Source organism: Ammodytes marinus, assembly GCF_949987685.1.
Source record: "Ammodytes marinus genome assembly, chromosome: 3".
Taxonomy (NCBI): domain Eukaryota; kingdom Metazoa; phylum Chordata; class Actinopteri; order Uranoscopiformes; family Ammodytidae; genus Ammodytes; species Ammodytes marinus.
This window is the reverse complement of record NC_137232.1, coordinates 15,493,275-15,509,415: the sequence shown is the minus strand read 5'-3', so window position 1 is coordinate 15,509,415 and position 16,141 is coordinate 15,493,275. Positions and strand designations below refer to the sequence as shown.

Sequence of the window (16,141 nt, the reverse complement as noted above, 5' to 3'; positions counted from 1 at the left end):
AGTAATACACAGGAGTGACTGCATTTATTTGAAAAAGAGTGCAAATGGGGAACATTTTAGAAAAGCTGGAGGAGGAATTTTCTCCCGGAAGCTGCCGAATTCTTTCCCTTGTTTTCTTTTGCCGGCATTTTATTTGACTTGTCTTGACTGTGAGGAGTGGGAAGAATGTCCCATTTGCATTATGAGATCAGAGGAGACATGGCTGAGGTCACAGAGATGCGTTGATTTTGGAGCTGGAAATAGTGAGACATACAGAAAATATCTGTGCCATTGTGTGAAAAGCTCATTTCCCCCACTCATCCTGAAGATGTTCATTTCTGAAAGTTATTTACTAGGTCTATTTAGCAAAAGCCAGTTTCATCTTAATGCCCTGTGTTGCGTTCCTAAGCTCCAGAACTAATGCATTTTTGCTTGATACATACCCACTGCTTAATGAGCCAGAAGTTCATTTTGCTCTTATAATTGGTTCGTTTATTAATTACCGGTTGTAGTAGGAAACAGTGTGACAAATGAATAGAGTGATTAGATAAGAGCAGTTCTTGACAGAATGCTTGTAGCGAAAGCGCTGAAACCGATCAATATAACACAAACTGCTCTTTCCGCCCAGGGCCAGTGATGGTGACTGATGGGTGGACACAGAAAGAAATGGGACTGTGTAACAGGAGAGTTGCGCAGGCCAAAAAACTAAGGACAAACTGTATATCGCTTTCTTAGGAATATGTAATCAAAACTGACTATGTAGCATTCCAAGTGTAGCCTACTACCCCAGGCCATTGGTACACATTTCCGCATTCATGTTTGCATTGCTTCCCCAGCTACTTATCTGAAGGAAACTCCCTCCAAATCCTGCACAGAATAGTTTAAATTCAAACAGAATGTATAACAATAGCAAAGGTTTACGTAGGGTCATTTTTAAAATAACCCTAATCCTGACATGAAAGTACTGTAGGTAAAATCACACATGCCCGAAGATATTACTGAGATTACAAAACAATGTGAACTTTATTGAACACAACAGTAATACATAGTCCAATTCAGGTTGTTATTAATTATGCCCTGAGGCCAACTGATCAGATAAAAATGGACAAACATAAGGGGCGCCCTTAGCTCAGATGTCCCCCCGGGCTGGGCCCAGCAGCAGACCCGGGTTCGATTCCGGTCTTTCTCTGCATGTCACTCCCCTCTCTGCGCCATTTCACCTCTGTCTCTCTGCACTATCAATAAAGCATAAAAATGCCAAAAAAATATCTTAAAAGAAAATTGACAAACATGACTTGAAAACCTCACATGAACACCACTTAACAATGAGCCTTGTTAAGTCATTTTATGGCTGATGGAATAAAGGGGTGTTTGTATCTGCTTGTTCTTTTTTCCACCAAATACCAGAGGCAAGAGGGAGAAATTCGTCAGGGAAAGAATGGTCACACTGGATGAAAAGTCAGAGCCAGATGCAGGGCTTGTTTGTCACACAGAGCTCTGTTCTCACTGGCCGGGGGTCAGTAAAGCAGTTTTTGTGAGATCTTTTGGAATTTTTCTATGCACAAACGGACTACTTCTGAACCCGCTTGAAGTAGCTTATAAACAAGTCGAAAAACCAATATCAGGAGACTGTTGGCTAAAATAACGTTTCAACGCTAACCCGCTGGCAGCATAGAGTTTTTATATGCTTGGCTTTGCACATCACATATCACAAGTACTTCACACACTCTCTCTTTAAATCCCTCCTTTCTCTTCATCCCCCTCATCCTCCTCCTTCACAGCTCCAGAATCTAACGTTTCAACTGAATCTCCAGATCCCCGCCTCGCTCACTTAAAAACACCAGCTTTGTCGACAAAAATGCTTACATAGGCGTAAGCCCTTCTGAAAACGACTGTGTTGATCAAAACTTGAATGACAGTGAGAATCAAAAGTTGTAAGAAAGCAGACACGCAAGCTGCACACGTTGCTGTGTGCCTTATATTGTGTTTTAAGTTGATGGCAAAACATGCCTCAACATGCAGGGAAGGGTCTGTTGAAAGACAGGTCACATGGGCTGCAAGGATGTAGTAGCAAGCTGAGACTGAGAGTTGTTGCTGTCCCTGAAACAAATATTAATATATTTCAATGATGCATACATTATACCATGTATCTTGAGGGTTAAGGAAAAATTGCATAAGATGTCAGCCCTGGTTGATTTAACACTCATGATAAGTTACTGTGCTATCAGCAAGTGTGATATAATACAGCCACTACTCCTTGAGCAGCTTCTTTTGTCAGAAATACAACACTAGAACAACTGGTAGGCCTATACTGTATATGTGCAGCCAAACACTTACAATAATAGAGGTCAATGTAAAATTATGTTAACACAGCAAGTTGTTTTCCTCACCACAGCACAACATAGTAAAGTTGCTTAGAAAATATATATTTTTTTTTTTTTTGTATAATTCTTTTTATTTATTTTTTGAACAATAATCAAACAAACAAACAAACAACACCAGACAATACATACAAACTAAGAAAAGACAGAAAAAAATAAGAAAAAGGACAAATGTGTATGTTGTTCATTATTGCATGATCTCACACACACACACACACACACACACACACACACACACACACACACACACACGCGCACAACATTTAAAGACAGAGAAAATAAAATTTTAAACAGAAAATTATCAAAGGTTGTATTGCTGGCAGGCCTCCCTGGGTGTGGTTTCTCTTACATTTCCCTCACTCTTTCGGATGATCCTCCAAGCCCAAATGGGAATGTCCTACTTTGAGCAGGCCCATTCAGGCACATCCCCACTCCTCCGATTCCCTGGCCACCAAAACTCTCTCTCCAGCTTAGCGGCAGCCCTTTCTCCCTGTCCTCTTTGGCCTTTTGAATGATAACCTTGAATGGTATTGTCTCGGGGCTTGAAGTAGGGTAAAGAAATCCCCTTGGTTCTTGACAGAGCAGGAAAGCTTCACAAAAGGCATCGGCATTCCTTAAAATCACAGAATGTGGGGGTTATGAAAAGGGGGCAGTTTTTTCATTCAGGTAAAAAGCATTGGCGGAAAGGGGATGGGTAACAATAGAGCAGCTCTGAGTGAATAAAGAACTTCTCTCTTTGCTTTTTACAGCACTGAAAATGCAATTTCAAAAGGGAGCTCTCAGCTATAATGATGATGAAATCTGAAGCAATGATATACAGAACAAATTTCTCTATATTAGAGCGGATCTTATGGTTTTGAAGACTGATATGTTAGACTAATTGTATTTTGTTAAGTCTATTCAACTGAACTCCTTCCCAGTTCATAGAAGAGCCTTTCAGAGAAGCCATTAGCTCCTGAGATAGTCATTCGGACATCGACTTGCACGGGAGATCAATTGAAACTTGATCCGTGAATAAGTTGTCTGGCCTCTCTCTCTGTCCCTCTCCTCCTCTTCCTTCTCCTCCGCCAGAGAAGACATATCAGGCAACAGCTGGATGCCATGGCAACTGAAACACGACTCTGAAATAGGGGAAGGTTAACAAACTGAGGTTGCTGGCAAAAAAAACACAGTAAAGTAAACAAACAGGCCTGTGTTGATTTGAGAAGCCGCTGAATCTCCAATGATCTCCCGGAAGGCTGAGGGCATCTTCAAGTTTGACCTAAGGGAATGGCTGATGCCTGCTAAAGAGAAACTGGTTATTTTTTATTCTTAATGGCGTCTATGGAAGGCACACAAAGTGTCAGTGGATGCTGGTGGTAATGGCTGATATCTCACATTTATGACCTTTTCTGTCCGTCTCTTCTACAGCCTTGTGTAGCTGCAGTTACAGGCTTCTGGTGACTCACTAGCCTCCCCATGACAGCAGCTTATAGTGAAGTTCTGCAAGGATTTCATCATGGGACGGCCATCTGCTGCTCACAGAGAAATGAGACGCTTGTTTAAGTCGATCATGTCTAAAAGAGAATAGAACCTTTTTTTGTGGTTTGTGGAAGGGACATTAAATTCACGTAAGACCTGTGTTCCAGCCAATATGGCTGTTTTCATTTTGGGTGAAGTTATTTGGGCATTTGCCAACTCCAGCCCAGTACAATATTACATAATGGGATGCACCTTTGCACTTGGTTGGTGTGTTTTGAAAGGCTGGCAGCACAACAGTTCTTAAAATAGCAAACAAGATAGAAAAGCTTCAAGCCAAATTTCATCTCATCCTCTGAGATTAGAGCCCACAACAGTCACCTGATCAGGTTAATCTTTAAACTAAGAATTAACTCTAGCCATTTATATACCATAGTGCCAGGTGGCTAGCACAGCTGCTCAACTTTGGTGTGTTTTTTTGGTATTCAATGCAGCAAATTCTTGTTCAGAATGTATTTATTTGATGCTCTGTAATACTGTGGTCAACAATTTTTCCTGTGTATTTCATTCAACATCATTCGAGAGTTTAATTTATCAATATTTTATTTGCAGTTTTGTCATTCTACTGTGTGATTACTAGTGCTACTTTATCTCCATTTTCTTTTACAGAGAACCAACCTTTCCAGAGGGGATCATTAAGTATTATCTTATCTTATGAAGTCTAGCATGTGGGGCAGTGCTTGTAATTGCAGTGTGTCAGCTAGCTGAGTGGTTCTCAAGCCGGGGGGCCAGGGTACCAGATTTAGGTCAAGAAATTTCAGGGGAATTCACAATACGATTTATGAAAAAAACATATTACATAATAGAAAGTGCCTTGGTCTGTAATGGGAGGTCACAAGAAGGTCTTTCCACAGTTTAAGAGGTCACAAGCTGCTGCAGCTGACAACAACATGCTAAATGACTCCAATCTCTGTCTGTGTGTGCAGGTCGGAGCGCATCTTAGGAAATAAGAATAACAAGAAGTATTGGTCTACAACAGCCCACACAGAGAATCGGAGCATGCAGTAGTTACCTCTCCACACTTCTTTCCAGCAGCTTGCCTCATAAACATTATGGGAATGAACATGTTTCATTCTTGGCAATCATTCTCCCACGTCCCAGTCGGCAGCCTCCCTACCTCTGGTTCTCAATAACCCACATTGTGAGATATAGTGAAGTGTGGAGGATGGGATTCCAATGTAATTAACTACAGTGGGAATGAATAAATAAACACCAAAAGAGAAATGTGGAACCACATTTCATATGGAAATTAATTATATCTGGTTGGTGTGTTCATATTAGTGTTCATCTGTTCCAACAGTGATTTGTGTGTGCTGTTTGTGTGACAGCTCACATTAGCCCCTTTTACACAGAGATTGTGGCATATTGACGGAACAACATCACTCCAATATGCTGGCTTTACTTGCTTCTGTGTTATTTACACAGAACCAAGCAACGCTGGCCTGCTGGCGCATCAGTAGCCCCTTTTACACAGCGTTCCGGAATGAAAGAGGTGCTTGTAAACAGCATCAGGTGTGACGTAAACATTTAGCGCCGCGCCGGTCAGCTGCTTTAACACTGGCCGGTGAATTGAGAGCAGAAGTGCTGGAGCTTGCAGTAAGAGGGCCGTATTTTACTGTCCCCACGATGTGCCGGTTGATCTTGCGACACGCTGAGTCCAACATCTCTGAGACTGTTATCCAAACTGACAAAAATCACTCCGCTGCTCACTGCTTCACCTCTGTGTCGGTGTGTGTGTGTGTGTGTGTGTGTGTGTGTGTGTGTGTTTGTGTGACAGGTTGGCTGTGAGCGAGTCTCTTTGTAAGGGCAGCGATCTGCCAATCAGACACTATACACGTGTGAAGTCACGTTACTGTAGACAGAAATAAAGTGTGGATATACGCTCAGACTTAGGATAATAATAATAGCGGTGGCGATCCGGTCGCAGACTAGCTTAGCCTAGCCTAGCTTAGCCTAGCTTTCCCATTGTACAACTTTCCCTGGGCAGAAATAGACTCATACACTCTGCAAAATGAAGTGTGGGGGTTTGGATTGAGCAGCGGACTTTATGACCAGCTAGATTATACGCCGTTCCTTTTATTTGGTGATTTTTACGGGACATCAGGCCGCCGTGGTTAATGTTAAACATACGTCCTTCAACTGCTAACATGGTCGCATGTTTAGAACGTAGGCTATGGAACGTCAAACGCCCTCCTGTTCCGCAACAACAAGCTGGCCGCATTTAAACAGAGAGGCGGAACTGATTGTGTCGGGAATCTTACTACCCCCCGAGGTAGTAAAATTCCCGGAACAATCTCTCGCACCTTTCTTCCCTCGTTCCGCAACGGTCGCATTTATACAGCAGGGCGGAGGGCCGAAATTCCGGCATATTCCCGGCTTTCACTGGCTGTGTAAAAGGGGCTATTGATTTCACCCACTGCAGTGTGGCAGGCTCCCCAAAAAACAACACGGTTCACCCAAAAAAAAACTTTGATTTATTTTAGCGGTTACACAATTGAACTGAGCTCCTCTCTTTGTTTTGGCAATCATTTCTCCTCTGACTGTAGTTCTTTTTTCTTCAACATTCCTTGCCATCATCACCATCTGAACTAATGTGGAAACTATTTACACAAGTCTTTACTTCTCCATTGTTCTCTCTGAGGTGCCTGCTACAGAGCAGCTGGTTTTGCTTACTTTAAAATGTGTGAATCAAAGAATGATTGAGAAGCCCCATAAATCTTGATGTTTTTCTTGGAAATACTAGTTTTGTGGGATTTCATAATAATGACTCTGAGGGTAAAAAAGACATGATTTTTTTCCCTCTGTTGTACTGCAAGTAAATTCAATTTGATTACATACTGCTGTATATCTCCGCTTCGCTGAAAGAGAATATTGGATTTTGTTAAATATTAATGGTGAATACATTATGATCACATTTTACAGTCTTTACTGTTACACATTTTAATCAAAACACAAGTTATAACATTATAGACCCACTGTATAGAACATGCTCTTACATTAATTATTGAGCCTTGTTGAATAGTGGATTTTTCTTTTCCTCGGGGTTGCACACTGCACAGTGGGTTCTTGTAGAGGGATTTACATCAAATGCTCCTGTGATACTTTTGCTGTAGTGCTTAGCTTAAGGTAGTTTTAAGGTCTGAAGGAGAAATTCGACTGAAGTTTTCTTAAGGGTCTGAAGAAGAAACAGTTTGGTTTTTACGTATGACAATCCCCCGGATCCCCTCTGATGTTGAGCTGTAACGTCCCAGACTTGGTTTGAACCTCTGTCCCTTCAGTCCCATCAACATGCAAGACTTTCACTGAATTGATTTTTCTACTGCAGGTGCCATAATGAGCGAGACTATTACACTAGAAGTGATGGCTTTCGTGACTAACGAAAACACAGATGTCTCTTTCACTTTTCCTACTCCACCTCCGACGTTAGCCGGTTTGTCTATAGCCAATCTGCATTAGCACATGGATTAATTCCTGCTTGTTATCTGGCCTAGATGTAGTAATGCAGTCCTCCTGGATGGCAGGAGTAATCAGGTTGGAGGGCTGTGCATTTTTGCATTCCCTTCCTCGCATCCCAACACTGATAGAAGGGCAGACTCATCGGAAGGGATTAAGCTAATGTGATGGCAAAGCCACCTAGCAGGGACCCCCACAGGGTAATTTCTAGAGACAGGCCTTGGCATCCAGGGAATAACTTGTCAAGACCTGGCTAAGGGCTAATATTGGGGATATTAATCCTTAATGTAATGGCTTTGACTAGATTTTACTCTTGTCTCTGTGTGCAGCTTTAAGCACCGTCATAAGTCTCTTTATCACTGACATAAAGCAGTCCCTAAAGGATTTTACACTTTTACAGTAATTATTGCATGCAAAAAAAATGCTTGTTTTTTTTTATCCGCTGTTGCCTGTGTGAGAAATTGCCAAGCTATTTGCATATGTTCGTTGTTAATTTGCAGAGGTTTTATGAGTTTCTGGCAGAGGAGTGCTTTGTTTTGTCGCAGTAAAACCGTGATGGAGTGTTAAAATCACGAGCCGTGTCCTTTTACAAAGGGATGTTTGGCTTGTTCAGGTTGAAAACTGCTGGAACAGGTCAGAGCTGCCTCGCTGTCAGTATCTGCTGCAAACGCTTGATAAAGTGGAAAAACAAAAATCACTGAGGTGAGGTCACACACTTCACTCTGCTGGATAGCAGCAGATCATTGTAATTAAAACATAAACCAAAGAATGGGAGAGAATCCCACATAAAACCTGAATTTAAATTGATATCACCTTGCTGGATGTCTTTGTGCAACAAAGCAACAAAAAAAACTCTGCTTTGCATTTTTCTTCCTCGTTAATGAAAAGATTCTTGAATTATGAAAACCCACACAGGCAAAAGGTCTCACCGAAACAATGCAGACGTCCCACAAGGAGCTGAGTGAGCACCTTGATAATAATGAGAGTTTGTCCTTGCTGCAGTTCCTTCCCACACAGACGGTGTCTTGTCTGCCTCCAGCCATATTTTGTTATATCTTTTGCACCACCAGTGCTCACTCAAGTGACTGCCATTTCTTCATCTCTGACAGACTCTCTCTCTCTCTCTCTCTCTGTGGTTCTCAGGTCTGCTCATAGGATCGGGCTGTGCACTCTATCCACTGGGATGGGACAGTGAGGAAGTACAGCAGACCTGCAACAACAGCTCAGACCAGTTCCAACTAGGTAAGATGTCTAGCAGGCACATCCAACCTACACACCCACACACAGCGCCTCAACGACACACTGATGCTTCAACCTTGACTGTGGGAGTTTTTCTTGTGGTAGTTCTATTCCTAGAACAGACAAAGCTATGAGGAAATGGGAAACTGGTAACAGACTTTTACATCTGGCCCTTGACATACTGCCTGTTTTTAGAAACCAAGCAGACAGACAACTCTCTGGTACTGTCATATATAGAAGAGACATCATTCCCTTGGTATTTTAAAATGTATGATTCAAATTCAACAGCACATGTGGGCGATTCCTGAAGTGTTTAAAAGCTATTAATATGTGCTGAGAATAACCAGGAGCCCGATTTGTACTCTGTATTCAGCTTGCGTTCTCAGGACCATCTCACAGACTGTAATATGCTACTGTATCAGACACTAAGCGGGTGGGGGAGCTTTTCATTCGGCAGCTGCTGTTTTATTTGATGCTTATCAAATAGTGTTATGTTCCGAGGTACACCGAGACATTTGCAGTGATTATAATATTTTAATTCTCAAAGGTACATTTTAAAAGAAAATGTGTTTGCTCATAACGTACAACGTATGTAATCAAGTGGCATGGTGTACACTTAAGATGTTCTGTCTATTTCAATTTACATCAACGCTACAGTGTCTGCCACTTTTTAGGGAAAATAAGTTATTTAATTTCTTCCCCAACCTTTAGGATATGCAAAGATGTTATGTGTTCATTGGACTGGATTATTACTACTAATTCCCGCTAGTCTCCCCTGTAGGGCTCGATTTTAATTACACCTCATAATACAAAGCCATCGAACGAAATAAACAACATACTGACAATTTTCTGTTCTTTCAGCCTCAGCAATGCTGGGCTTAAAACCTTATAAAATGATCCCAAGGGAGCTGTTAAATAAAAAGCAATGTGGTCATTAAAATCTCAGATATCTTCTCAGTCTGACTGAAGTTGAGGTTTTGAGCTGAGGACGGCACAAGCAGAAAACTAATGCAGTGTTCAAAATCAAAAGATCCATCCTTTTTGTAATTCAGCGAATGTCATTGCAATCTGACCATTTGTTTTTGATATTTATTGTGTCCAAATTGAATTTTTGGCCTGATGGAGGCACTATAAGAAAGGGCAGCTGGGACAACCAAAAACCTTGGATTCATTCACTGGAAACCATGCATATCCACAGCCAATTTCTAGAGAAATCTGGCCATTTGTGTTTGTACATGTCTGTTACTCAGGGGAAAGTGGCAGCAGTGCACCAATAGAAAATGGATGTACCGTATTTTCCGCACTATAAGCCGCACTGGACTATAAGCCGCAGGTGTTATAATGTTTAATTACCATATGTAAGAATTTGTGCACAGAGGGGATTGTTGGGAAAGAGATGGCTGCTTGAGGAATCTCCCATTTATTAACATTTCAACAAACAAGTTGCATATTTGCACAACGTATTCAAGTGTTACCATTTAGTGCAATAGCTACTAGGGATGGGCACGAGTGTTTTCACTACTCGTGTGATCGCTTGCATTCCTCGAGGATCAATCGATTCCTCGTTAAACTTTTTTCTATTTTTAGAACGCAACGCATCTGTCCGCAGAACAAGGGTTCACCGCAATAAAGCGCTCAATGCTTATTGTCAAACAGTCACAGTTGCCATATGATATTAAGGATTTATTCCCACAAGTTTAAAACACATTTTCCTCACTGAAAGTAATTAAATAGACGGGCCACAATTTAATCCGATCGAGTAGGTCTGCGTTGGGGAGAAAAAAAGCATGGGCTGTAGTTGTAACAAAAAAATAGCCTAAGTCACCATTTAAAATAAGAAGGACAGCAAATAATATTAAATGATTGTTCTACAATTTAAATACATATACATAACTCACCAAAGCAGATAGTTGTACCGCGTAATGCTCACTCCGTGTCCGTGAATAATTACCGCGACTAATTCCTCATTAACGGAACGTTACACCGGTCGGTTTTTGAATCTTATCCCCATATTCCCTATTGAAGGCTTCTTAACTGTTGTTGGTTCGGAGCGAATGTGCCTGAAGTAAGCCTTGCTTCTTCTTTACTTTTCTTTCCAAGCGGAGAGCACCTTGCATGCTCACCTGGAGTCTAGGCTACTCATTACTAATACTAACTGAGAGTAACAGGTGTCATCGCCCCTTTTTATAAACGTCATTTTATCATCTGCTTTGAAATAATTGGACAGTTATATTCCTGACAATGTTCTGGAGAAAGGAGAGACCGTGTTCAGCTCCGCGGTGCTGTGGAGAACACAGGCTGCGCTGCGGTGGCACGGAGGTGGCAGTTATTTGCAGTTGCTTTTTGACACAACGCTCAGTTTATTGCACTTGCATCAAAATATTTAATTTTGTTAAACTTTATTTTATCCGTTTTGTGCCGTTTTGTAGACGTATATAACATTTTAAAATAGGGGTGGCCCGCCAGCCGGCCTAAAGGCTACAAAAAAAAAAAAAAAAAAAAAAAAACGATTTTCCTCATCCACCAATCGAGTTCATTTGAAACGAGGAGTACTCGAGTACTCGATTACTAACGCCCATCCCTAGTAGCTACAGAACATATACTGTGCTGTGTAATAACAGGGTCGAAATATTGTGAAAAAGTCGCGGCTTATAGTCCGAAAAGTACGGTATACATATCACAATTCATGACAATCTGGTCAGTTGTTGAGTTATATAACTCTGGACAGATGGATGAACAAATTCGCCATCTTTCAAAACTGTCAAAGACGAGGCATAAATAACAATAATGTTATTTCAATGTTGATGAATGTTAAACAGACATGTGTTAAACAATGTTAATCAAAAACAATCAACACTAACACTGTGCTTTGAGGGATTTTAAGTCATGTGAATTATGGATTCATACCAATTACAGCTGCCACTATGTCAGCAGATGGATGCGACTGAGAATTTTAAATCCCAACTATGTTCATAAAATCCAGTCAATTATAATTTCTGACGGATATAAATTCCTAAGCATATCGTCTCTGTATTACTGAAATGTCAGAACGAACACGTCATCAGAACTAATTAAGTTGGATATCAAATTTTCATTCTGTGATTTCCTCTTTGAAATAACAAGACGTGAGGTACACATTAATTATTGTTGACATGTTTTGCTTGCGTCAGTGTGCTGTTATGGGCCTCTGGGGTATTAACTCTCCTTGTTGAAGACGACTGTGCCACAGCTATTCTCAGTTTTCACCTCATCCTTAGCACCTTTCCCCAAGGCTACGATCTTCTACCATGAGAACATTGGATCCCACACAAATGATGTGTTCTCCGCAACCAGTTCTCTGAGTCTCTCGTATAGAAACTCATTCATTATACATAAAGAGAGAATTTAGTAATTGAAATATAAATTTGGCTGTAGCGCTGCAGGACACACTAATTGCATGTATGTTTTAAGATGAGAACGTAACTCCACAGTAGGACTGCGTGTAGAATCTAAGTCATTGCTTTGAACTAACGTGTTTTTCAAGTGGAATATTCCTTGTTAATAATTTAACTACAGCAACATTTTAAAAGAGGGGGATCTCATTTGTGTTAGGGTGTTTTCGACACAGTGAGACAACAGACAATTAAACTCAGAGAAATAAGTACTTTTAGTTGCGGCTGTTGCATTAGGTTTTCCAGTGAGAAGACGATTTGTAAATGAGACAATGTTGCCTCCTCCCACCCATCTGCTCATTGGATAATTATATTCATTACGATATTCTCCTAAATTCTGTTTATAATAAGATTTCTGGATGGTCATCACAAAATGTACAAGTCATATCCTTGTTTCTTCTAAAGATTAGAGAAGAGGGGTCTTAAGAAAGCACTTTATGCTGTGTTTGCTTTTGGCTTTTGGCTCAGTTTCAGTATTTCTATGCTACTGGTGTGCTCTCCAAAAGTATGTATAATGAGACTCCATTTGCCACATACCAGACTGTCTGTTTGCTAATGAAGTTAAATGAGGTTCAGTGCATTTGTTTCAACCATGCTTACACTTTTTCACAAGTGGAAGGGAAATGTTGTGGCCTGAACACAAAATGTTAAGGACTTTAACAGCATTTTCTAAAAACACTGACATGTTAGTGTTGAATCTAAGGCAGGAATTGAACAGCTGTATGATCAGTTGGCTGTCACCTTCACAATTACGACCGTTGTACATTCTTGCTTACTGACAAACCACTGCAAACTTCCGTAGACACTGAATTTTTCTACATCATGCTTTTAACAATGTTCCTAACACTCTAGTTTGCAATAAATTAAATTGTTTATTTTATTCTGCAAACAAACCCTTAAAATCTTAGAACCAAGTAACACAACCCACAAACAAATGTATGAATGTTGACATTCCCACACCTGGATCATCCTCCTTTACTTCCTTCATACACTATTGTCCAGTAAGTAGTAGTTGTTTAGCTCTTTTGAATGAGCCCAATGGAAGAGATATTGAGATATTTAATTGAGTAAATAAAAAAAAATTAGAAAAACATGGATTAAACATAAATTATAATTTATACTGACATCAGAAACAGCAAAAAGAGTGAGCCTTGTTAAAACTAACATCTCTTAACTAGTATAATTTCTATTTTATTTTACTGTAGAAATAATTGACTGTGGAGGATTTCTAAGAACTAAAAATACTCTCTACATTTAATTAAACAGTTAAAGTCTCTTCAAACACCGATGCATTCCGGTCGAACTGAAATGGAATCAGTTGCTCCACCACCCAAAGGTTTATCTGTACACATTTCATTAAAATCCATTCATGTGTTTCTGGAGATATCTTTCCGCCGAATGGATGGATAGATAAATAAAATAAAGGATGAAAAGATTTCTCTAAATCCTCTGCTTTTTTCTCTGCAGGTTCGTGCCAGATCGGTTGGGCGTATTACTGCACGGGAGCAGGCGCTGCAGCCGCCATGTTGCTATGCACCTGGCTGTCTTGTTTCGCGGGGAAGAAGCAGAAGCAATACCCGTACTGAAGACAGCTTCAGAGGGACAGGGGAGGACAGGCAGAGACCTTAGGGGGTATACGACCAAAGGGAGAGGACTCTGACTCTATGGACTGACACCAGTATATGACACATCAGGCACCAAAGACACCAAGTCATTATGGTGCACATCACAGGACTCTACTCATCTGACAACTGCAGGGACTGTTTCATTATGCAGCACACAAACACACACACACACACATACACACACACACACGGCTTTGGAAAAACTGGTTTCTCTCTTATAAACTGTTCTTAAATGAAAAATGTAATGGACCAATCCTATTTGTAAAAAAAAATGTTACATGACTATTTCTTTTAACGAAAAAAGAGTATTCTCTTTGTATTTGTCTTCCTCCTCCTCTTGAGTCATTGATGTTTATGTGATAGTGTGCCCTGTGATGAAGAGAAAAAGTACGGTAATAATATTGCTTCCATTGTTACGTGAAGTGTTTCTGTCTCCTCTTCCTGTCTCATCCTTGCCTTAAAACACAAAACTGAAATGCAATAATCCCTATAACGTAAAGCAATCCAAACACTGGCTGCCCGCTTCCTCAACTCAGCCTTTTAGGATTCCCCCCCCCCCCCCCCCCCTCAAATCTTAAGCATATAGTTTATTTAACACATTCATAAGATATACGTTGTGTATGATAATGTATTTTGTCATATTAGCACATGTTTTGTATTCACTCTTTTCCGAATTATTCTTTGTCATTATTTTATCGTTTTTGTAAATAAATGTTTATTGAAATTCTGGATTGGAATTCCTATTATTTTAATATACAGAATACAGCCTGAGGTAAGTGGAACAGGCCACTCACATTCCTAAAAAGCTTTTCCCATGACCTCGTGATCTTAGTTGGTGTTCACAACATGTGGGAGTCCTACTTTTTTCTCCCCAGTCGATATAAAGGATGAGGACGGGCTGTGCTGTGAATTTAACATCTCCCTATTATCGATTAGCTAAATCCTGTGACCTCTAGTCAGATTATTCGCTTTTTGATCAGGATATTCAACTTCAAAGCTCCACAATCTTGCAGACAAAGCCGCAGATGCAATCATACCCCGGGACATTGAGGAGCTGTGCTTCCGTCAGCTTAAAGTCAAGGGATATCTCATAGTTCCCTAACCTGCCTTCGTAATGTGAATAACAATGACGGTAACCTTTTCATAGCAATTACCCACAGCTGTATTTCTGTCACCAGAGGCGTGAGCTATATTTTTGAGGCATTTGTTCCACTCCGGGTATTTTTTTTCCTCCTTTGCTTAACAAACAACACTTCAGAGATTCATCCGAGCCCAAATGTTCAGTCACTTAATTTACAGTATGGCTGTTACCAATGTATTTGGCCCTTATTAGCATGCACATTTTCTCACTATGTGCTCCACATTCCCCCAGATAGTGGCAACTACCCCCATCCCCCTCCTTTCCTCTCCATTCTCACTTGAGAAATCTCTCAGTACGTGCCGCTCTGTTTAATATGTTAGCGTGGCTCCTCTGCATACTGCACTCTCTCTGATCTGCAGTGCTGATTGATATCACCCGCAATTGTTACAGAGTGTCAAACCAGATGCCTCATCAGCAGAGGGTGACACATTGGGGTCAGGTTGGAACGTTCCCTCCTCTATAGCCGAACCCCAACCACAGACTGACAGGGTGTAGCGTGAAATCCCACCTCTTGTTATTCCTAGGCGGCCTTTTTAATTGTCTTAAAAACATGCAAGATGTGCAATAACTGGGATGCACAGCTGCTGTTACAACTGTTGTGCCATGGTGGTGGTAATTGAATTTTAAGTTGACCTGAGATGCTGTTGTCTGTGAGCACTTTGGGGTGTATTTTCTACTGAAAGGACCACACAATAATACTCACCTACAGTCAGTGCGTTTCCATGGCACAACTAGATTAGATTATCACATATATCGAACTAGACACTCGAACGGACCGTGTCACTTGTCTGAGTTTACATGGCCTTTCAGATATCGGATAAATGTCCAATGCATGGCTGTCTCCACTATGCTAGGTGGCGCTGTAGCCCTTTCAACCATGCTTTCAACAAGTGTTGAAAGAGCCACGTCCGGTTCTCTTCCGTCAATAACCCATGGTGTAGCCTATCACGCGCAGGCACACAAGCACAGAACGAGAAGTCCGATAAGCGATGTCCGATCCCTGTATACATGCAGAGAGAATGCCGACAACGAACGACTTATCTAGGTGTTCTTATCCGACATCTCTTGTCCGTTATTGTGCCGATTTGTGTGAGAAGTAGATCGGATAAAGGTGTTTACATGCAGTTAAAAAGTCCTGTTGAAGTCTTATTCGTTTAGTTACCCGATTATGAGTCTGCATGTAAACGCACTGAGTGTCTCGGGTAGAGGCAGAAATCTCTGATTCCAGATTAGTTAAAGGATACAAAAACCAAAACTATCTGCCGGGTTGATCCCAGAACATAAAAACAATAGTTTGTTTTATAATTTGGGTGAACTGGCAGTCACAAAGCACCATTAATACATACATGGTTTGTGCATTTGATACAAAAAAGG

General features: G+C 40.8%; 1 protein-coding gene across 1 annotated transcript in view; it reads left to right on the top strand.

The window, feature by feature from the left end:
• The window catches only part of LOC307271029 (LHFPL tetraspan subfamily member 6 protein), a 46,690-nt gene extending 32,346 nt beyond the window's left edge, over nt 1–14,344 (top strand). Inside the window, exons 3-4 of the mRNA XM_080053550.1 lie at nt 8,475–8,573; nt 13,469–14,344. Of these exons, the coding sequence (XP_079909676.1) occupies nt 8,475–8,573; nt 13,469–13,587 (218 nt within the window). The 3' untranslated portion in view covers nt 13,588–14,344. The remainder of the gene's footprint in view (nt 1–8,474; nt 8,574–13,468) is intronic.
• Nucleotides 14,345–16,141: the final 1,797 nt, after the last annotated feature.